Consider the following 24,432-nt stretch of genomic DNA (forward strand, 5'->3'; position numbering starts at 1 on the left):
AAAGGATCTCCAAGGACCAAGGTGCCTCATAATCACCTCTCCTTCTCCTTATGCCTCCACTTCTGGATGTCAGTGTCCTGACCCAGGGCAGGGGAATACCAGCAGACAAAGAAGAGAGTGCCAAATGTGAAAGAAAAAGTCCCATCAGACTTACTCAATTAGAAAGATGGGGCAGCATCTTACTTACATCCACTTAGCATCAAGGACACACACAGTCTGGTTTAGACATGTAGTGCAGGCACTTTTCATTCTGCCCTACCTTTCCCCTGATTTGGTAGAAGACACAGACCCTTTGGGTGAAGCTAAGAAGTATTACAGTGACATACTCTTCCTTTGTGCTGCCTCTGATGTGAGTGAAGGTAGGGTGGAAGGATGCTTATGTGACAACAGATATCTGTGTACTACAGAGCCCCTAATCCTGGTAGCAAAGCTAAGCAGTAAAATGCCTCACAAATCCAGGTAGCCCAGGTTATCATGGTTAACCCATAGGTTATCATGGCCCAACCCTTCTTTCCTCATGATGCATATACCTATTTTGGCACTGATGCTTGCAAGCCCCTTTGTTCTGGCTGGATGCTCAGGCTGGGAATTTAAGAAGTGCCAGGGAGGGTACATGGGTGCATGGTGATATCACAGGGGCTGGAAGTCAGTTAATCTTTCAGCCTGACACCTGATGCCAGGCATCAACGTGACAATTGACAAAATGCTCTCATTTTCAAGGCTTTTGACAATTGTAGCTTTTCTTTTTCTGTCGTATTTAGTTTTCCACTGTGACTGGGTCACAGTATGGTGACAGTCAGGTCAGCTGTGGACTTACAAGAGCAGCATACACGTTGGATGCTCACAAAAATTGTTGTAATGTTGTGATGTTTGTCCCTATGACTTCTGAGTTGACAGCACTAGTTTCAGTCAAGCCATTTGCAGGTGTGTTGGCTTTTTCACATCTCATTTATTTTTATTTGAGTGTTAAATAATGCTATGCGAGTAGATTATTTCGTATTTTCTACTTCTAAGGAACACCATCTTTGCAGAAATACTGGTAATTCTCTCAAGCAGAGCTCGTTGACAGCCAGAGCTTGCAACCATTAGGAAGCTCAACAGCGTAAAAATATTTCTGTTGTACTTTGGAAGAAAAGAACCAGCAGTTCAGAAAGGTAGCTATGACATTTGCAATTTGCATAACATTGAAGTTATTCCTTTAGAATCTGCTGAAAGCAACAGGGAGATGTGTGTGCCCCAGGCTGCCCAGAGCTCCTGGGGACCCAGTGATTCCTGTGCTGTCTCACCCTAAATGGGAAGCTGGTGGGAAGTCCAGGGAGTTCCCAGACCTGCTGCTGAGATAAGAAAGTGAGGTGAGCTTCAGAAAAGTCACACCAAATTCCCTCAAAATAAGATATTCACAGAGAATAGTATGATTTTTGTCATACTAAAATTCACTGAATTGAACCCGTTCCATCACCAAACTTCTCCTTTGTCCCTTCTACTCTTCCCGGGAGCGTTCCCCTGCTCCTTCTCCAAGCCCAACCGGATAAAACCTTCTCGTTCTTCTTTTCACCAGCAAAATCCTCGATCAGCCAGGAGCGGGAGAGGGGTGCGGGTGCCCCTCCTCATCTTCGGCACACCTCTAGGTGGGGTAGGAGAGTTTCCACAGCCCAACGGAGCCTGCTCCGGCTCCTGCCGCTTTGCGAAACTTCCCGAGCGGAGAGAAGCAGGGAAGAAGTTGTTGGGAAGCCCCTGGCAGCCTTTGGGAAGGGAGCACGGTGCCGGCAGCTGAGGGCTTTGAGTGCGTTTGGGCTCCCAGGGACCGAGCTGGGGACATTCATGACAAGATCTGTGAGAAGGGGAGAAGTGCTCCGGCTGTGCCCCAGCCTCTGCACCTGTGAGAGCCCAACCAAGTGGTTACCCCGAGCTTTGTACCGGCCAGAGGACCTCTTCTCCGGGCTTTGGTGGTGGTGACCACATCTGCAGAAGGTAAGCTTGTGGCCAGCGTCTTTGCTGCCTCTCCCCCTAAACTGGTGTGGCTCTGGTGCCAGAGCTGCTCTGTGGTGGGGATGGCACCAGGGGCTGGGGCTGGAAATCGAGTTGGGTTTAGGTTTTGTGCGAACGAGATCTACTGCTCAGTGACTTTCTCTTCTCCTGGCATTGGACTGAAGAACTGCTTTTTTCTGAGAATGCTAGGAAGGGGCTACAGTTCCTAGCATCTTGGAATAAAAGCTGAAGTTTCCTCATGTCAAATGTGTTCTAGATTTCTTTATTATTATTAAAAGTACTGGTGTTCTGAGCAGTTCATAAATTCTTTATTATTATTAAAAGTACTGGTGTTCTGAGCAGTTCATAAACTCTAGAGGATCCAGTGGTTGTTGGTTTTGGGTTTTTGGTTGTTTTTTTTTTTAATTATTTGAATGGAAGCACACATTTCTCCAGAGGATCGTGGAAAACTGCTGGTTTGGGTTTTGCATTGCTATTGCAAACTAATGTGGCTGTACCTTTTAGCCTGTGACTATACTTCTGAAATCACAACCAAAGCTGTAAGGTATCGCAGCATCGGTGGTGCTGTGGCTGAGTGCGTGTGCGTGTGAATACATGTTTCTAGCGTGCTGATTTTTATTTCCCTCTGCCTCCACAATCTCGCTGTGAAAGGATCTGTGGGAATGAAGTCCAGAGAGGAAAGTGAGCTGCTGCCCACCCTTAGGAGAGAACTTGGGCAGCTGTGGCATCGCTTACATGCTCCAAGCATGGTACACGGTAACCATACCTAGTGCTGGAGTAGCTGTGAAATGCCCAGCTTAGCTACCTCTGGGGGAGCAGAGAACTGAGCCAGGGCTGTAAAATTTACTCCTAAAGTGGCCGGTGTGACCTTCACACAGCTATGAAACATCTTTGGTACTGAGGGTGGGTGGTTTTAGCCTGGGCTGCTACAGCTACGATGCAAATACTGTGGAATAGAAAATGTGGTGCTAGACACTTGCATGCCTGAGACAAAAAGTGTTTTCACTTTTGCAGCCGGTGGAGCTTTAGATATTTCATGATGGGGCACTGGATAGCACTTTAGATCTGTTCTCCATGGGACAAGAGGTGAGATTCTCATCTAGTGCAAAGGTGCTGGGAGCCTCCTTGGTGTACCACCCAAAACCTCCTTATGTGCCTCAAGCTACAAGCAAAGCTTTCACACCTACAGTGTCTGTTCATTGGAATAGACAAGGCCCATGGCTACTGCTGCCACTTCTCTGTGGCAGATGCAGGAGATGATGCACTCTGCAAATTAATTATACCTTCTGAAATGTTTTGGACGAATCATGGAAGTCTCTGGAAGCTTTTATTTAATGAAAAATAATGAGAGAGCACAAATTTTTAAAAGGAAATTAATGTGACTGTGCAAAGTGGAGTTAAGCCCCATCCCTTGATCAGGATAACTCGGTTCTTTGTTCTTCTCTGTTAAAAATCACTAGGATGTAGAAAATGGGAAGAAAAGAAAGTTTAGGCATCCTCTATAAAAGACCAGCACTGATAAAAAATAATTTTGAAATAAATGAAACCAGAACAATCAAATGAAGGAAATACATTAATCAGCAGCCAGTTTGGCTCCACAGCACTCAGAATATCACCTCCTGTGTAAGCTCCTGTGAGTCCAGTTTCACTGGAGAGTTCTGGCAAGGGTGAAACTGTTGCCAAACCTTGGCCCATCTCTTTTTGTTGGTAGGGTACTGCATAGCTGTGCTGCTGTTTGCAATAATATAGTTAAACCTCAACAAAGAGATGAGAATGTGCCCAGAAAAAGCCAGCAGGCTTTTTTTAAAAGTAGATAGATAGCTTTTACAGAAAACTGCTGCCATAAATAGGCATTTTTTTTCTCTGTTTCAGCTAGATGGAAAACATATGATGTTTTAATTTTTCACATCAGATCAAGAGATGGTCATTTTCAAGCGGTCGTACTGAATTATATGCTGTGGAAAATTTTGAATTGAATGCAATTGTACCATAGAGGTGTTTAGAATTCTTCTGAAAATGTCTTTATGTGAAACATTTCAACTGTACATGTAAGGGTGCCATTTCTTGGAGGACTGGAATATTTTGAAGGAGTCTACAGTTTCTAATTGAACCCATATAGCCATGCTAAATAAATGGCCCAAGTCTCAGTTTTCAAAAAATAGTAGCATAAGCTTTTGAAGATAAGATTAATATTAAGATAATGTTTTTCTCATGTTGTCATCAGTGGAGGAATTCCCCTCTAATATCCTCAACACAGTTGTTTCCTTTAACCATATGAGGATGGAACTGAGTTTCAGATCGTATCATATCTATCCTGCTTCTCTTCTCTGCTAAAGGGTAGATAAATTGCAATGTGAGCTACTGCCTATAGCAGAATAACCTGAGAGGTTCCAGCATGACCCCACCCTGCATGAGTCATTTGTGAGGAGCTGGGGGTAGATCAGCCTTCCCATTGACTCCTTTTAAAGGTATCCTATTTCTCCCTCTGGTTATTCTCCAAACCAGGCCTTTGCTGCCTTCTGGTGCCCTCCTGACCCCCCGGACCCACTGTAATTTTTATGATGCATCCAGAAGATAACAGGTGCTGCTTTTTACACAACAGCTCCTTGGAGCAGCAGCTCTTGCTGGGGGAAACTCTGCCTTCCTAATGTGTAGAAATGTTCTGCTCCGTGTGTCATTGGTGCAGGGAATTGTTTGCAAAAACAGAAACGGTTTCTTGCCATGTATATTCAAAGCAGGTAGATCCCTGTAAAGGATTAGATGTTACTGAACAGGGATGGAATTGTGACGTTGTGACTGCAAGTATTGCTGACCTGTGCCAATGGTCATGCTGTGGACAAAGTGCTTGGCCATGCTTTTCCCAGAAAACTAAGAACCTGGCTTCGTGCAGCAGAAAACTGCGTGAAGTACTGCAAGAAGTATTATCCAAGTATTATTTGGAGGCCAAGTAACTTGGTGTTCTTTTGTTTGATTTATCACTCATCCAGTTCTGTGAAAAAACAGAGATCCTGGGCCTATGCAGTTGATGGCAGAGCTCCTCAGCTTTTGCTGGCTCTGGAGCAACATTTAGTGATCAAATGTTGCTTCCTGAGCCATGTCAGCTTTGCACGCGTTTCTTCAGACTTGAAGTAGCTCAGATCTTTCCGTTTCTTCCTACCAGAGAAATCAGAACAAAAGTAAAGAGGAAGCTATTTTCAAATTCCGAAGCAGTCCATTAGAAACAGAAGAATAAAAGATAAACAAAGGCTATTTTAAAGCATTATCTGCTGTTGTCTATTGAAGAAGTTAAAGCTTTGCCAGCGGGTTTTCAAATCTCTGCAGAGATGGAGTCAGGGCCACATCCCCTGGATCCAACACGAGTGAGTGCTGGGTTTGAAGTGACAAAAGTGGCATTCTGTGAAGTTAATTGACAAGGCTTGATCTGAGCCACCCGCCATGAATCTAGCAATAGCTTTTGCATTACCACTTTACTGTAACATATGACCATCTGCAGTGCAAAATCAATAGCAAAGTCTGTGGTGGATTTCATGGAGTTTCTGGCATTTATTCTTTTTCTGACTCAGTTCTGGAGAGCTGAGCTCTTTTTTTTTTTTTTTTTTTTTTTTTTTTTTTTTTGATTTGGTGCCTTAAATTCTGCTCACTTCCTTTTTCAGAGGGCAGGCTGGTTGGATTTTATGTGGCAGAAGGGACTGGCAGAGCTGTGTCAGTTTTGTAACAGAAAGGCTTTTACAGAAGGTTGGTGTTGCCCCATTCCCTGCCCCACAAGAAACCCCTTCAGCAGACGGAGACCTCAACTGACCCTTACCTGACTTGATATGCACACAAGGCTAGGAAGGTCTTGATTATCCAGGGGCCTGATAATAAACATGTGCCAGGTAAATTGTGTTTTGGGAATGCTTCTTAGGTACTGTCAGTGGCCACTGGGAAGAAAAAACAAAACTGTTTATAAAGCTTAGTTTGACTACACTTGTGGCATTCTAAAATAGTGATAGACCTAAGTATCTTTTGATCTTAAAGACCAAGATCAACCTAATTGCAAACCTCCAGCATCCAACCCTTCCCAACCCATCTACAGTGAGATGTTTGCTTCCCTGCTGGAGCCTGGCAGAGAAAGATACACGAGCTCCAGTTTCTCACTGTCTTTGTCTCTGCTGTGCAAGTGCTGATCGATGTACCATCCCCTGCAGATCATGTTAATGAGTCTCTGGTTCATTAGGCTTTACAGCCAGGACATGGTGCTGCAAAACTTGGCTGAATCCAAATCCAAGCCGTCTCTTTGGTAAGAGGGAACTCTGGAAAGATTGACTTTTTTGCTCACCTCCCCTGGAGGTATATGAAGATCTGTTAGACCAGCCTTTATCCTCTGTTAGCAATGTAACAGGCTGGGGACCAAAGCAGAAACATATGGCCAAGTACTGAGAGAGCTTTTAATTCTGACAGAGCATCCATCTCTTCTTTCGGATATGTCACAAAGAAAAACTACTGAAGTGCCAGCTAAGCAGCATACAATTATTTGCAGATTGACTGTCAGGATTTTTCTTTTCATTTTAAGCAAGAAACATTTTAATAGTTCCAGATTAGATATTTATAATTATCCAGGCTAGAAGGACGTATTCTTGTGACATACTCCATTTTTCTCTCACAACTCTGTACACACTCCACTGGTTGGAAGGACTGGGGAGGGAAAAAGTCCTGTACACTAATAGCTGATAAATTGGGGCTTTATAGAAATTGTCTTCTGTTGCTGAAAAGGAGACAAAAAGTCCTGCGCATCCAGATCATGCATCTTGGAAGAGAAAAACTGGGGCAGCAAATATACAAGGAATATACAAGATCAAAGGCTAAAAATGGCAGAATCTGCTAAACAACCTGGTGCTGGTTTGTAGCCTGTTATAGTTAGGAACTATGAAGCAGACAGCATCCTTAAACATGAGACTTAAATTTACCACTTATAACAAAAAGGAGTTACCATCCCAAAGTAAAATTTCTCTTCTTAATGGAGTCAATGAAAAAAAAATTGTGATAGTCTTCAAATGAGGTTAGTCAGTGCTGAGCATAGTTGTCTACTTTCCCTGGTGGGCAGTTACAAAAGAAAAAAAAATCAAATAAAACAATAAATAATTAAAAAGAAATAAAATTAAAAAAAAAAAAAAGGCTGAGGACGTGTTCTCTTTTTGCCACTTGAGGTTTTGCCATGTTTTTTTTCAGTGGGTAGCTGGTGACAATGTGTCCCCTGAGTTAGACACATTTTGTATTTCCAAAAATAGGAGAGACCAATCCGTGGGCTGGTGTCCCTCCAGTGGCCCATGACAGGGGGCAAGCACCCACCTTTATATGTGCACCCCCTTTCTTTTTGAGCCTTTTCCACCTGCACAGCAGGCATGGCTCAGTGGCTCACCAACTCTCCTCCAAGCCACAGGAGTTTATGGGTCAGTGGATCCTCATGAGCTGTGGCTGGCGTGAAGTCTGGCAGTGTGAAAGCAGCTTCAAGAAGCTTTCAGTTGTGCAGGCTGCAGGAGGGCAGTAATTTCCAAGAGAGAGGCTAAGAGCACAGCTGAGGGCAGCAACTACTTCATCTGTCACCATTTAACCCATCACCTAGTCTGAGAGTCAGCACCCTCCAAGAGAGACAAAAGCAAAATTGAGTATCCAAGCACTGTGGGGCACAGATTTATTTCATTACGTTAAAGTACTTCCCCATGATGAGCCCTGTCTCTTTAAATTTTCCATACAGAAAAAGAGTGGGCTAACTTATTGCCAACTGGAGGGGTATATTTTTGTGTGCATGTGTAGATCCAGTTGATTTCTTTGGGGTATAAAATACAAAGGAAAAAAAATACTGTTCCTTATTTGCTCTCGATTTCCAAAAATTACCAGTTCTCATAAGCAGACCAAAACAGATAACAGATGGCATTGGCTAGTAACAAGGAAACCTAGATGCAAATACAGTACAGTATATGAAGAACATCTCTGATGTGGCAGGGTTGTGTTTCCTATCATGGTTTCGAACCAGTTGTGAGAAAAAATCCTGCACTTGCAGTTTGCGATATTTAATTAGATACAAAAGGTGCAAATAACTCAGCTGGTGACCAAATGACAAAATTGGTAATAAATTAATAAACAAAAAATAAACAATCAAACATGCAGGGGTTTGATCCACTTTCCAGGGCAGTCAACAGAAGACTCTCCAGTAAGGTCAGCAGCTATTTGAATGAGACCTGCGTGCCCATTTCTGATTCTCATCCAAGGTTCAGATGTACAGAGGCTACAGAAGAAAAACAAAAGGTTCTTGTCTGTGAATGGTTTCCTGGCCCAAGCAAGGACCTATGGTTTTCAGACATCAAAGCAGGATGCTGTGCAGGGTCACTCAGAGAAGGCAGCAGGACCAACACGTCAGCCACACAGGTCCCAAGCAGCCCCTGCACCCTGCTCCCCCCAGCCTGGAGATTTTTACAACAAACAAGGAGCCCCAGCTGGGCTGAACTACAGGGGTTTGTCCATAGCTGTGCAGTGCAGGTCTCCCCAGAGCTTGTGTAAAGATGCTTTTAATTTAGCTTAGGTGGAAGTCAGACTAAACAAACAAGCCGGTATCTCTGGTGTGAATATCTGTGCATGGGGAAACACCAGGAGCACTTTGAGGAGGTGGTGAGTGGTGCCCTGAGGGGTACAGCAGATGAGTGAGGCATGTCCACGTGGAGATGAGACATCTGGTTGCAGTTTGATGAGTGTACACATTTTCCACTCACTCCTGCCCACAATGTCACCCCTGGCCTCAGCTTTTAAATTCCAGCCTCCAGAAAAGGGAAAGGCAGCACAGGTTAAAAGACACTAAAATTCCACCAGCTTTTCTTTCCACTGAAAGTGAACCTCTTGTAGCAAATGGATATCAGATCCATCCCCAGAATGAACTACAGAGGTTTAAGTAGCTGGGAAGTTGAGGCCTGATGCCTTGGTTGGGTGGGACTACAGCTGCATGCTTCTCTCTTGCAGAAAAGGGCGCTAGCCAGCTCTCCAGTGTCACACAGAACACTTATTTCTTGTGCTGAAGAGCCCTAAGATATCAGGCCTTCAATGTAAAGCAACAGACAAACAATGCACTCAAAATGACAGAGCAATTTCTACTACTGACTCTCTGCCTCTATGTACCCTCAGTGCTTGTATGGGCAGATCCATGGCAGTGAGCACAGCCTTAGCCTTGTTTGTTGAAGGATGTGGTTAAATGCTTCCTGTTGTCTTTTTTGTTGCTTTGGGATTTTTTCCTAGAAAATCAGTATGTTAATGTGGTGCTGGTCAAATACTGGGAAAAATTGGAGAGAGCCTGTATAGCCCACTCATTTGTTGATGCTCCGTTGGTAAGTCATGTGCCCAACCCATGCTGTGCTGGTAAAATACTTTTTCTCTAGAATTCACCCACATAACAAGATGAATCTATGACTAGAGAGAGAATCACCAGTTTCCCTCATCATATGAGAAATGTATAAAACTACATTTTTCTTTGAAGTACTTCTTGACACCCAATTTGTGTTCAAGCAAATCTGATGCTGAGTTCACTGAGTTTTGCCCACTCAAGGAGCAAAGTGTCTGCCCCCTTGGGAGTACGCAAGACATTTTCTAGTAATATGTCTCCTAAGGTGACAGATTTTCTTATTATAGCACCGAAAACAGGAACTTCACTGTCTTCTAACAGAAATGATTTTACAAATTTTATGAAGCTGAGCCAAAGGCACTGCTCTTGTTAGCCGGAGTTGGTGGCTGCTTGGTTGGTCTGGACATGAGAATTATCTACTTCCCCTTCCTCTTTTTTCTTTTTGTTAATGAAGGTTTTATACCTGCCTAAAATACATAGCTGTATTTTTCCCTCCAGGTCATGTTATCGGAAGCTTTGAGTTGGGGGTGGGGGTAAAAAAGTTCGCTTACTAAATAAGATTAAAGCAACTAAAGTCTAAGGCTCATATTTAATTTTCCCTCATAGATGTAATTTTTCATGAAGTGACAGCATCAAAACCTTTTCAAGTTTTATAGCTCTTTCACATTTGGCAGAAACAACAGGAAACCATCTGTAGCAAAGCAGGATTGTTGTAAGCATAATATTCAGTAATGAAAAAAAGATTAAAGGAAAACACTGTTATCTTTACATGATAGATTTGAAGGTGCAAGGAGCAGGATACTTGCACTTGCCCATCTATCTACTAGCATCAGAAAGTTTTTCTAGGTGAGGCAACCATGTAGAGAAGTTGATTATTTCAGCAGATTGAAGAAATCCAATAGGAAACTGGATTTTTGGTTTCTTGTTGAGATTTCCGTGACGGATGTAAAGATGCTTGTGCGGGGGAGGCTCTATATGAATGTTTTCTGTATGTCATGACTTACGTGGCAGAGTTTATAAGCATACACACAACTTCAAATAAGCAAGAAGACAAGTAAGCTACTCCTGTTCTTAAACTTTAACTCCATGCTTGAAAAATTTTTCTGGGCCCAAGAAACAAAGATAAATTTTGGAAATACAGATGGCTCATATAGCCCTGTGTTCCCTTGTGGCAAGGTGGTTTTGTTCTTGCTTTGTTATGTTTTATGTACTGGAAAGGAGACATCCATGCTGAAAGAGTACATACTTATCAGTTGTGGGTAAAAATTACTTCTTGCTGAAACTTAGTTTGTTAATCAGGGTGTCAGATCCCAAGGCTGCAGTTTTAGGGGTGCTTATATTGACCCTGAATATCTCTGAAGACCACAGTCAGTCTTGTAAAGTTTTTAAAGTATGTTCAAATTTCTGATCATGCAAAAATACTTGTCAGTATGTCTGTTCAACAAAGCAAAAAAAAAAAAAAATATTTTCAGGTGCTATCTAAAATTTAGCCTTGGCTCTTGTCTCCAAATATGATAAAATTTTGAGTCATGAATAGGAAACAAATCAACCTTTCTGTAATTTCTTTTGTCACTGGCAGCGTTTCACATATTAATAATCAAACTTAGTTTTAAGATAGCATTTCACTGTGCAAAGAGTCAAAATATGTCAGGGTACGGCAGTATCTTCTTGTTATTAATGTCTTAAATTATAGCTAGACACCCTGTTTTTCCAGTTTTCGAGGCAAGTTACAAAGCCTTTTTTTTTTTTTTTTTCTTTTTTTTTTTTTTTTCTTTTTTTTTTTTTTTTCCAAGTGCTGAGCTGATGAGACATTAAAGGTTTCTTTTTTCAAATAGTTTGGCTGTTGGGTTGCTCCTTTCACTCACACCTGCCCCTTGACTTAGAAACCGTCTCCGCCTCCTCAGCATCAAACGCTGACTTTACACAGGCACAAAGAAAGGGTGGAAGGCCAACAGCTCACACACCATGGGGATGCATGAAGAACACAGCAGCACATTGGTAAGAGAAATATCTCAATACTCTACCTTTCTGCAGGGCTGACTAACCAGGGCTTTCCCACAGGAGGGAAGGGTGCTGAGGATACCACAGGCTTAGCAGATGCTCGTGGGGCTGCTGGGAATGACTAAGCCTGAAGCAGCGAGTGAGAGATGAAGTTTCTAGACATGAGTCAGGTTTGGAGCTTGTTGTGGTTTGTAGTGGCTCAAAAGGCTTTGTTGGGGAGCCTGCGACTGGAAAGTGATGGGCTTACAGCAGGTAGAGCAGCTCTCTGATTTGGAAGGGGATGCTGGCTTTCAGCAAAATGTTGTAGTCGAGCTCAGCTCCACGCGTTGCTCGCCCCACAGCAGAGCCTTGGGTGTGCTGCTCACTTACGGCTGTCTGGAGGCCTTTCCAAAGTAGTCTGGCTTATTAATTCAGCAAGTTCTTCCTAATTATAGGAAGAACTTAAGCATGCCTGAAGGATTTCGGAGACGCACATAAGAAGTCAGAGTTATTTCTTAAAAAGTATGTGACAGAAATAAGAAAAAAGTGGTGGAATGATACATTTGTTTGCCACCTGAACTAAGTGCATTTTTTGTATGTGCTCATGGCTTTTTCTTCTGGAATTTGAAAACCCAGAAGCAATGAAAATGAGAGGGAGGCATGGTGTCTGGATTTGTTTTGTTCCTTCAGGACTTTCTGTTCACCCATTTTAAAACAAATTTGGTGGAAAGACTCGAGTGAAAAGACTTCTCCCCTAGTCCTGATGTTGTGGCTGTTTTTGCTGTTTCTCTCAACAAACTGCTGGTGTTTTGCTTTTGTTCTCTTTTGCCTGTGCCTATGTGAACTTCACAAAAAACATAAAGAAAAAGTACAATTGCTGCATCAGTTGCTAAAACTGTTGAAGTTTAATAAAAATTAATTAAAAGAGAAAGGCATCTTCTTTTCCCCTAGCAGAGCCAAGTGCAAAGGCAGTGCTAAAAGCCCAAGTTCTCCAGGAATATGTAAAGAAGCAAAGCTGCAAGCTGTGGTATTTTCCCTATCCTTATTGATGCTAGCTGGATTAATTTAACAAGCATTGCACACAGACCTTTGCTTAGCTGCATAGACATGTCCATTTTTGCCAAACAGATGAAAACACATTAATAGTTCTGTTTGACTTTGCAGTATTTTTCATCTGGACTTTTCACCCGTTTTTGTATATACACATGAAACACTTTGCCTTAATCACAGAAGAGCAATTAGAGATGGGTGTGTGAAAAGTGCTTAGAATAGCAGGCACTCTCTGAATCTGTGACTGGGGAGCACTCTGGGGTGTGAAGCCCATACTTTCTGTTAAAGCATCCTCGTGAACTTAACCCCACGGAGGATGTTGAGTGCTTAGCAGTCCTGTCACTTCCCACTCTGAAGTCTCAAATTTAGAGCCTAAGAACTTTGCTCACCTGCCCCTTCACCCCAGAGATACCAACATTCCTTGACACCCACACTTGCATCCAGTGAGCTCCTTGCATGCCTGAACGTGTTCTTCTGGACATGCTGAACCTGGCCTGGGCTCTCCTGGGTAAACAGACCCATCCACCACGCTTTAAGTCCTGACCAGAAGAATGGTGGCACTTTTTTTTAGCCCATGCTAAGGGAACTCTGGTGGGACATCTGGACTTGATGTGCTCCTCAGCCTTTAGAGAGGAGAGACTTTAGCTGCTTCTCCCACAACACTGCCCCAGCCCTGGCTCTTATGTGTTCTGGAAGAGGTCTCTGTCCGTCCCTCTTCTTTTAAGTGTTACACTTTCCTAGGCATAAGTGACTATTTGGGGAGCAAAAGAAGAATGCTGCTGCTGCCTGGTGGTTAGGGTACTTGCCAGGGCATATGGACATGTGGGCTCTGGGGCATACTTAATGTAAGATAGTTAAATTTTTGTCAGAGTAAGAACTGGAACATAGTTTCCAACCCCTCTCCCAGGTGGTGCCACAATCACTAGATTTAGGAGTCATGTGTCTGTGTGAAAAGGAAAAAATAACTGTCTCATGCAAAGTAGAGAAGCATCAACAGGAGGAGAGCCCTGAGAGAGACCCTGCTTAGGGCTGTACCCTCTCTGTGAAGCCTGCCCAGCCTGTGCCCAGCTGCCAGGGGAGGAAGATTTCCAACTGATGTTCAAAGGATGCTTTCTGCAGGCAGGCAGAAGTGTGCAGCCTTATGTCACCCCATTGATGGAGGGGTTTTAAGAGCAAAGAAATGGAGCGGCACTAGCTCTGTGTTTTGTGAAAGAGAAGTGGCCTTTAGGAGGGTTTCTGTAGGCTGGATTTTGAGGAGATCATAGAGAAATGGATGATAAAGCCTTGCCAGATCCCTAAGCCTTGACAGGGTCATGGCTGAGGCACATCTGTTGGCTTTTGGGGGTCTCCATTTTGAGGTGTTTCTCTATGCCCAGGCTCTGGCAGTAGCAAGGATGCTGTCAGCTCTTGTGGTTTCCAGAGGGCACAGAGTCCATCATGGTACTGCTCCTGTTGTGAATCTGGCCTGACCCATGCCAAAGCAGGGAGCTTCTCAGGAAAAAAGTGCCAAAGATTAGTCCAGGAGTAATGCTTTAAATGAGGTAGCTCCAGGAGCACCATCAGAGAGAAAGGTTGATTTCTGATGGACCAGTGCCTTGTGGCTGATTGCCAGCTCCAGCTGAATCTCTCCCAGCTAGGACATTTGCAAAGACCTTACTGCTCTGTGCATTTGTTAGTGGCTCACAAGGCAGCCTCTTTCCTGACAGCCTTTTCCCATGCTGAAGCACACCAAATGCCCTGGCCCAGTCACATCTGCATTATGAAAGCTCCAGGGACTGTGTTCCTCCTTGCACCCTCCAGGCTGGCAGGGCTGCTTAGAAGATGGTCTGGGGGATGCACGTGTAAGCAAGGGAGGATAAGTGGGAAAGTGCATCATGGCCACATAAGCATCATTTTCTTTGGGATCCACTTAAAATTTGGCTTAAAAAAAAATAAATAAAAGTGCCCATCTGCAAATATTCAATAACCTGTGGTTTTGGCACAGGAGCTAGAAGTTCAGCCCCCTGTTCCAAATTAAACAGAGGGAGTATTTGATATTGTCCCATTTTACCCAAAGCGTGTCATACTACTCCAGTAATAATAATAGTGTCATACTAATAAACTGATCTGTGGAAACCATATAGTCCTCCAAAATATGCTACCCATACCCTCTATTCAAGTCTTTAGTTCCCACTATGAAGAGTAATAAGGCTTTTTAATTTCACTAAGAGTGCAAGTTGAGAGCTGAGATTTAGGAGAAAGTTGTTGCAGGGGCAGATTTCAGTGAAGGAGTAATAGGTGGTATAAACGTGGCTGTCTTTTCAAAGCCAGGTTTTTGACTGGCTTTGAAGTAAAAATAGTCTACAGGAATTATAATATTTTCAAACACTGAAGGCAGACTTCAAAAAACACTTTTGTTGTAGACTCTTTGGGTTTTATTTAGAAGACTTTGCTAACTGCACTAGACCACTTTTCTGCTAGCAGGCCCACTGGTTTCAACTGTTGATGCTGCTCCTTGAGTGAGGGAAGAATTATCTAGTCTTTATGTTTTGAAGACTGAAGCGATTCCCTTTTGGAGATACTTGTTTTATTAGGCACATAAATTAAGAACCATTCTGTAGCTCTATCCAGCTTCACCTTCTTCCTATAAGAATACACATACTGGAAGTAAACAGGACCTTAGGGATTCAGGTGAGGAGCTTATAAATAAAACAGTGTGAGCAGTGAAAATGTACAGAACTGGCTCTGTGCATACAGTTAAACTTGGTCATTGCTTCCTTATATTGCCATAAAGTGCCAAGAGACAAGGTGGTCTTACAGCTCTATTTTTAAAGATTTGTATACCCAGTATGTCATGACACAACAGCAAACGTGAAATGTTTTTCACTGATATGTAATGTACATGGGTTTGGGTCACTTTTCCCTACATGTCAGTGGTGCAGAAGAAAAGTAACAAATACAGCTTATTAGCAGCAAACAGAGATGCTACCCTTTTCGTTGCCCACTGCTGCCATCAAGCTTTGATGTAATTAATACAATGTAAAAATAATTCTTCTGTCAATGTCATCATTAACTGTGAAAGGAGGAGCTCTCTGTAATTCATGGCTTTAATTAGCTGTTGCTTGCTGTTGAAGTTGAGATGCAGTACACACATTTGGCACTTAGGCTTGTGCATGAGGTTTTGCATATATCTTTAAAAGCAGATATAAGGCTGCCAAAAAACAACTCTGAAAGCAACCTGAGTGCACACATGAACACAAGCACTTGCTATCCATTGAAAGCTTTGTCCTTCAAACAGGTTTCCTGCTTCCATTCCTTTTTTTGGAGAAGAATTACCTTTTGCTGTTCACCATTTAAAGCACATCACTAAAACATGCCCCCAGGTCTCCACACGGTGTGACATTTTAGACAAGCTGTAAAAGAAATGTAGATCTTCAGTTGCTGTTGTGCATTTGATAGTTGTATCTTCCAGGAGTGCTGTTTCTATAACTCTTTACTTAATTCAAGCAAATAGTCATGGAAAGAAATAATTTTCTGTTACAGGGTTTTGCTACAGAATACATTGCTACATCTGTGTTTTTTCCACCACTTGCACAGGGCAATGTGTTTAGTGAGGCAAAGCCATCTTCTAAGAGCTACTCCAGACCAGGGCTGGGGGAACCCAGGGGACTGCCTGAACCTGGTGCACTGTCCTCTCCTCTTGGAGAGGAGCGGGTGTGCTGGGTGGCAGGAAGGGGCTCTTCTCACAGTCCTCACAAGTGCTAGACTTGGCTGAGTTGCTACACCTCACTTTGCAAGGTAATCTTGACATTGCCCACCCCTTCATGGGCAGAGGCTGATCGTGTGTGATGCCAGTTGATAGCCAAGTTGCCCAGGGTTTTGCTCCAAGTGGGATGATCCTGCTGCAGAGGCAGCATGTGCCTGCCACATCCTTGTCACCTTCAGGATACGGAGGAGTTGAATGGCTTTGGAGAACAGCTGCATGAAGGCAGCAGATGATGCAGAAGGTCAGGATTGCAGCACGCAGTGGGGGTTAGAGAAAAGGATGCTCAGATCCTCTGCAGGCTCCCAGGTGTACCAAGAGCAGCAGGGATATGAGCAGTGGCTGTGGGAATAACACAGGGCATGGTCAGGGAGAGGGGCACCAGCTGTGTTCCACTGTTACGCTGCTCCAACTGGTGCAAAGTAAGGCAAGGTGGCAAGAAGGGTGACACAGAGGCAAAGAGAAGGAGTCATCAGCACAACAGAACATGTGTGTTGAGGCAGAAGCTGAGTTAACAAAAGGCAAAAGACTGAATGAGGACAAAAACCAGCAAATGTTTGGAGGATGGGAAGAAAGGTGGCATCTCTCTCAGGACTGGAGAAGGAATTGTGAGGGGTTTGGACTAAATGGTCTCCAGAGATCTCTTCCAATCCTCAACTTTCTGCAGTTCTGTGGAATCCAGGGTGTTTGCCTAATCCATTGTTGGTGCTTTCATTAGTCCAGAAACCCTGATAGTGCCTGTAGCTGCTTCTGGAACATTGTAAGTTAGTTTTAACAGGCAGGCAGCAATGGAGCAACTGCCTGGAGCCATGTATTTCTGTTTCTCTCTCTTGTGGCTGCCTGTGAGATAAGGCAAGCTGAACTGGCCTTGCTTATGTTTCTTTCCTGGTTTTTTGTTTTTGTTTTTGTTTTTTTGCAAAGCTGTGCTCCATTTATTGCATTTGACTTTTGGTTCAAGCAGCATTCTGTAGCTTGCTGTCAAGAGCTGAGATGTCAGAATGAAATACTAAATGCTGTTTCCTTAAATGCTGAGAGAAGGAAATTATGGAGGCTCCAGGCTAAGTGTCCACAATGGATTCCCATGACTGGTGCCATGGAACCATGGTCCATTTTTCAATACATTGGTCATGAGCTGATGAAACTGATTTCTCTGAGAAGATCCTGCTGGCACCAGATAGAAGATGATATCCCCCAAGGAAAACAGACAAACAAACAAAAAACAACAACAAAAATTCCCAGGCAAACAAACAACAAAACATCCCACAGGAAAAAAAATGTATAGAAAGAGTCAATCTTTCAAATGTGAAAACAGAACAGAATTCCTGTGGCCAGACTGAAACTGATGCTGCACCTTTGCAGGTGGTTGTGTCTGTTCAAGTCAGCTGAAGTATAGATGTTTCTCCTCCCATCCTAGTGGGTTTATGTTGAGCATGTTGTACAGGCTCTCTTTCCACCCTCCCTTTTGCTCTATTTAAAATCTTCTGCAAACTTAACCTGCTTTATTCAGATCTGTAATGGCATGAGGTTTATGTGCTAGCTGGAACATGCAAGTACCTGGAGTCCTAAAAATGCTTATAATTTGCATTCTTAATAAAACATAATTTAAAATCCTAAATATAGGAAGTGCTTTATAACTGAAATGGATTAAACCAGCTCCTTCTTCCCAGATCTCAATATCCCAAACATCTCTGAGAGCCCAGAAATTTTAGAAGAAGCACTATAAAGGCCTGGCTCTGAACTACTGGAAAAAGAATCAGAAAACCAAATCTAGAGCTTTCTGATGGGTTAAATCCAGAACATGCTGATGTGTCCTTATCAATGGCAAGGCCAACCTGTGGTGCTAGAACAGCCCTTAAGGATCTTTAATCATGTTGGTAATCTCATATTGCTTTCTGATCCCAGGATCAAAGATAGACATTATGCAATGCTTTAGAAGGGCAACTGTTTCTGACTTGAAGTTTGATGTTAACCTCTTATACCATCATTTTTCTCCCTTCTTTCCTCTGTCAGTGTGATTTCAGAATATCCCCTCACAACTATTTTTTAGTGCAATGGATTAATACAACGTTATTCATAGAATCATAGAATTGGCTGGGTCCTCTGAGATCATCAAGTCCAACCCTTGAAATGCCATGGAAATTTTTCACTCTGGAAAATGCTCCTTAGCTGGTTCTGTACCATCACTAGCATTCTTACACCCCAACTTTTATTGGGCCTTTGAGTATTATGATGACCCAGGCAATAAATATCTTTGCAAATTGCTGGGCAATTTCTCCCTTTATAACAGACATTTTCTGCCAATGTCACTTCAAAGCCTTTGGTAATTAGCTGAACACCTGCTAATGCTCGAGTTTCAACAGCCTGCATTCTGGAATATTCAGTTGTTTTACTATCCTGACACTGTCCTGAGCACTCTCTTCTTTCCCTCTTACCATTCCCTTCCCACATCTCAGTGCTTTATGGCTTTGCATCCCAACAGATGGGTTCAGTGTAAAATTAAGGTTCTTACAATCAAGGTTTTGCCCCAGAGGAGTTTAAGGGGATGGACAGAAGTGTCCCATGGCACATCTAGCCACAGGGTGGTTGTGCCTCAAATTAGGAAGCCAGGTTTGTCTCAGAAAACATGGGGATGACGAGCTGATGCCACAGTCCTTGTCATCCCCAACCAAACCAAAACCCTCCTATCAGTCCATCACAGGCAGCCAGCATGCTACTGCTTCCCTGGGGCTGGCAGCAGCCTAAGCATCCCACCCAGCTCCTGGGACTGCAGCCTGGCAGCTGGAGGTGAGGGGAGGCTGTGCTGCAACACAGGTGCCCCCACAGGGCACCAAGTATGAAACCCATTTCATACTTACACCCCATGCCTCAGACTGTCAGTCCTCACCCCGATTCCTTCCCTGGGCACACCCCCACGCACGCCTTCTCGCCTGCCTTTTTTTTTCCCTCCACCCACTACGTGCATCGGGGGGGGGGGCGGGTGATTTTTTTTTTTCCCCCCTTTTTTTTTTTTTTCCACCTCAAAGTGATAGCAATTCCTGGTGCATTTATCTTAGATGATGTGGTGGCTGTAAGATGAAGTACCTGCAGCAGTCAGTCTGTGGTTGATTCGAAGGCAGGCGAGTCTCGACAATGAGCTTAAAGGAGGGTGTCAGGTATAAATCTAGTCTTCAAACAGCCAAAGTGCATTCCAGACTTCAGAGACACCTCTTTGTGTGGAAGGTTTTTGGGTTTGGTTTTTTTTTTTATGCCTCCTTTTTCTTTTTCTTGGACCTGGAAGAGGATGAAAGTGGCGGGGTGTGTGTGTTCGTTTAGGCTGATAATGAGAGTGGGGCTCACGGGCATGGTAATTTGGCAGCCTCTTCACTTCCTGTAACAGTTTTTGAAAAAAAAAAAAATCCATCCAAGGGCTGCTTAAAGACAAACATTTTTTGTTTAACTGCTGGTGGTTCATTTTCTGAACAACCGTGCAATTAATCTTATTTGTATTAAAGAGGCAGGCTGTTTTTTGTAAGCTTTTCTGTACTATAATAAATGAAGATCAAAAATGTTACAGAGACATAATATTTAGCTTTTCCTAGATGCAACTATACAACATCTGCAGCAATTAGAGAAGCAAAAGAAAAAAGCATTGTGTTGGGTTTTTTCCCTTCAAAGTGCCTTTGTTCAGCCTCTTTCCTGTGCACAACTCTTCAGTGCTCTGGCTGTGAACATAAATTTTGGTGAGGATGCTAATCAATAATAAAACCACAGATTATCTTTTTTTTTAAATTCCATTGAGAAACAAACACTTTGTTAAAAAATGTTACCAACCGAGTCAGACTTGTGAGGACTGGGCCTGTGAAGTTTAGTACAAGACTACCTGTGTAGCTTCTTCAAGGACCAGACCCAAACAAGAGTGTTTATTACTTTCATAGTAGTTTACAAGCAAAGCCATATGTGTGTTAAAACTTCAAAAGCATCACAGCAGTTTCATGATCTTACATGTAAAAAATCTTAGATGTTTTGCCACTAGGAATTCTATAGCCCAGATTAGCTTTTAGCTGTGCTGCTTAAAAAAAAAAATAATTTGTGATAAGTGGTAGTGTATTTATCTCTGGATGATTAAATAAAGCATAACTGTAGAATGTATCTCTTGAAGACATATGACAAAAAATGTGCATCATTTCACCTTGGTGTTAGCTGCTTCCCTCTCCACAAACCTTTCAGCTACTCTAGCAAAAGGAAAATCTGGTTTTCACTGGCCTGAAATCAAAACATGGATGGCTTCAAGTGTGTCACTCAGATTCACAAAGCAACTGCATGCTTTGCTGTTACGCACAAACAAGGGGACATGACTTCATTACCCCAGGGATTCCTCATCTCACGTGCAGGCAGCAATTTGCTAACACTTTGCAAAGAGAAGTTGCTGCTCCATCATCTTTATTAGGATCAGAACTGTTCTGGCATCGCTAAGGCAAAGTTAGATCTGAGTGATCTGAGATAGGTCTGATCTCAAACATTGTTTGAGGATATCATGATATGATCCCAAAACCAACAGAGGCACCATCTGGTGTGTGCTAACCCACATTAAGAATGAAAGGGGAATTAATCTTTGCCCTTCCTTTGTGGGATTGAAGTGTCACCTGGGAGGTGACATACAAAGTTACCAGCCAGGGATGTGCACCACACTGTAGTGTAGCCTAGGAAAGTTTGTGGTACCTGATGCTGAGTCCCTCTGTCTCCAGTAGCAATACAATGAGCTTCTAGAAACTAAGTGATAAATATAAAAGGAGAGGGTGCAGGGCAGCACTGAGCTCCCTGCTGCTGTGCCCCAGCAGCCTTCACCCCAGATGCTCCTCCCCAGGGAGAGAGGGGTCTGGTGCCCTTGTGACTGGGGAGTCCTTGCCTTTAACCCATACTTGATGTGTGAAGACAGGTTGGGTTTGAAGAAATATTTGAAAAACTGAATCATGGAAAGTTGCTCATGCTGATTGCATCAAATTTATTTCTCTTTACTTTGTGACTCATAACGTTCCTAAGCATCAGCAAGCAAGAAAAGTCTTAACACTTTCTTGTATTTAAATAAGAAGTCTTCTGCCACATACGAGAGACATCTGGTGTCCCTCCTAAGGCCAAAACTCAACAAGTTATTAATGGGATGTCAGGATGCTGATGTGTGAATGTTTCCTTAGAGCAGAACCAGAATTTTGAGTGAGAGGGTCTGGGACAAAGTTAGCTGAGTTATGTGCTAAGTCCTAACAAAATCTGGCACAGGAAAATGTCAGCATTTTCACCTTTTTTTCTTAATTGCAAAACAGTTATACATAAAAAAATACATGCTTTCAGTACCAAATCTGTACATTCTTAATTGATTTCCACGTTTTACATTTTAACTGTAAACACCCCTTTAACACCCCTCCTGCAGTGTGTGTGTCCACCCCCAGTTACTCTCCTTCCCAAGGACTCTTTCATCTTCTTATCTTTCAGACTGTAAGATCTTTGAGGAAGAGACAGTCTTTATTTGTGTACTGTACAACACTCAGTGTATTTAACACTAAACTCAAATGTTTGCCTACACTGTAAAATGGTTGCCAAACAGTGTGGTTTAAGAGGGTGTCAAGGGTTTTAATTTCTAACTATTAAGAAGCGAGGCAGCAGCAGTGTAAACATACTGTAGTTTTAGGTCAAAATGATGGAACATGGATCCACCCGAAGATTTCAGTCTGAGAGCTCCATGTGGTGTTGGCCAGGGCACGGCTGAGGTTGCCAATGCAATGGCAGTTTTGCTTCCACACAAAAAATTTTTGATTAAGATTTTTTCAGGAGGAACTGGAGGGGTCTAAAAAGCTACAGCCACACACTTCCCAGGCTCTGTTTGCCAAGAGAAATGAGGTGGTTTTGGGTCCCCTTTTACCCAACAGATCTACTGTGAGAGGCCCCAGACTTTTTATCTTGCTCACAAAATGCAGGTCAGCTTTAAAGTCAGAGGAGCGGTGTCTTTGATTTTTTATTATTATTATTTATTTACTATGTCATATATGTTTATTTATTATACCATATAATCTTTGTACATATGGAGTTTAAAGGTAAACACACAGTTCAACTCCATATGGCACATTTTCATATGATGTGATTCTTTTCTCTGGTGACCTGCAAGAGTATGAAGTAATTAAAAAAAAAATAGCATTTTTACACTCAGTTCACATAGAAATAAGTAATTGTGTGGGCATCTAGCACTGGAACTTCCTATTTGTTTTCTTTTCCTTACTACCTTCACACCTTGAATTAGGATCTATCTTTTCTGTGACATGAAGGATTAGATCATTCAGTGCTTCTTTTTTTCTGCCTGCGATTTGAAGTGAGTAAAAGATCTTTCTAAAGAGCTGTATTCATTTGCCTACCTATGCGCAGCTACTGCCATTTAAGATGTGCTGTGTTAGATGTCTGTGTGAGGCTGGAGGATCTTAACACAGGACCTGAAGGGGATCTGCAGCCTTTTGGAGTGGCACACTGGGGCCAGGCAGGGTGCTGTAGATCCCAGATGGCACCAGGTGCCTGTGCATGGGCAGCTGCATTGAGCCCTTGTTGAGTCCAGCAATTACAAGAATTGTTTAGCTAACAACTCCTGATTATTTGCTTCATCATCAGATGACTTTCCCTGTGTCCATGGTGCATTTCTTCTTTCTTGCTCCCATGATCATTCCCAGCTCTCTGAGTAACCACCATGCTTACTATTGCCAATGCATATAGTGGATTCCTAGCCTGAGTATAAAAATATGGTGACTTTACAATGCCCTAGTTGTGTTTCAAAAGTGTGAAGACACTTTGTATCACAATTATGAACCAAGTATTAGCTCTTAACAAACTTTTTAATAAAAGCATGGAGAACAGAACACTAAAAATTGGCTGAGGGAGAAGATCAAAGCAGGGTTTTTTTCTGAGTTCTAGCTCCAAGAACACTGCACATCCAAAAAGTGAGCTCACTCCGTTGTTTTTTTTTTTAAACTATTATTATAAATTTCCTATGCCTTGTGCAGCTTACCCTCATGTTTCCAGAGAAGCCTGGAACAAGATCAGGCCTGTGACATTATTGAACAAGTAAGGTGAGATTCATTTCAACAGCTATTATGACTGCTAGATAAAGAAATTGTACCTAACTGCTAATGCAAAATGCTTTTTTTTCAAGCCTGGTCTGTTTCTGTAACTAGAGATTTAGTCTGAAACTGTCCAAACCTCCGACTCTGTGTCAGCATAGAAAGGATGATCACCGGGAATTTCAGAAGAACTACCTCTTATTTTACTCAAAACTTGCTTCTTTTCATGTCCATTTCTTTGTTAAAGATGAATGACAAAAAGAAGCTGAATTATGTCTGTATCTGAGGCAGGTCACTAATTTGTCTCATACAGTATTACTTGCTAGGAATGACCACGTTTAAAAGTCTAGAGAGAATTGCACCCTCTGCAAGCCTTCCTGCCATAGACCTCAAATTTCCAGTGCTTTCCAGAAACCCTCTTTGTCCCTGATGTATTGAATCTGGAAAAAACAAATGTGAGTGTGTGGTGGTGTTGATCTGTAGTAATGAAGTGTTTGTAAAAAAAGTTGTTTACTTTACCTTGCATTCAGAACTAGAGAGTATAACACAAAAGCTGTCCTGAAGCAATATTGCTGATGCCACTGGACTTTGGAGAGCACATGTTCTCTCTCAGTAACTGCAGAAATCAGAGCAGAGCTGTCAAGCCAAGGATTCAATGACTTCTCTAAACATAAATTTGGGTTGGCTGGTAGTTCAGAGGAGGTCATAAAAGGGATGAAATCTGGCACATTTGAGGACCGTCTGTGTATTTGTCTCAGCGCCTTACGTGTGTTGAGATGAGGAGTGTTCTCCTCAACCCCATGTCTGCCACCACACAGTCCTCAAACCACTTTTGTGGAGGAGTTTGCATTAATCGTAATAAAAGTCACACATGGAAAGGGGCAGTCTTTTCAGCCAGTAGTTTGCTCACACACACACCAGCCCTGCCAACACTGTTTCCAAGCAACTGAAACAATTTATAAATTCAGTTCTAATTTGGAAAACAGTTTTAGACAATAAAACTGGGAAGAGGCTTTGGAAAATGCAAACTGTTCCAAATGTAGGATTTGCTGAGTGAAACAACTTCTGCATTTATGATACTTTACCTGAGAAAATAGCTTATTTGTTTTAAGAGAAGCTAAAATCTTTCTCAAAACCATGGGGGAAAGCACCTTAAGCCAAGTCTTCTTCATCTGTGTGGTTTCACCCCATCTGAACTCAGTCTTCAGTTTGACCAGCACAGTTCCCTGCAA

General features: G+C 42.7%; 1 protein-coding gene across 3 annotated transcripts in view; it reads left to right on the plus strand.

Moving 5' to 3' along the window:
• Nucleotides 1-1,505: 1,505 nt before the first annotated feature.
• Nucleotides 1,506-24,432, plus strand: part of EDAR (ectodysplasin A receptor) — a 76,093-nt gene continuing 53,166 nt past the window's right edge. For 2 of the 3 annotated variants that reach the window (XM_071744303.1, XM_071744311.1), the window contains exon 1: nt 11,290-11,353. In XM_071744303.1, coding sequence (XP_071600404.1) covers nt 11,321-11,353 — 33 coding nt within the window. In that variant the 5' untranslated portion in view covers nt 11,290-11,320. Of the gene's footprint in view, nt 1,972-11,289; nt 11,354-24,432 lie in introns of those variants that run through there. The other variant, XM_071744322.1, reaches the window with a different exon arrangement.

This window comes from Heliangelus exortis, chromosome 1 (assembly GCF_036169615.1).
Source record: "Heliangelus exortis chromosome 1, bHelExo1.hap1, whole genome shotgun sequence".
Classification (NCBI taxonomy): Eukaryota; Metazoa; Chordata; class Aves; order Apodiformes; family Trochilidae; genus Heliangelus; species Heliangelus exortis.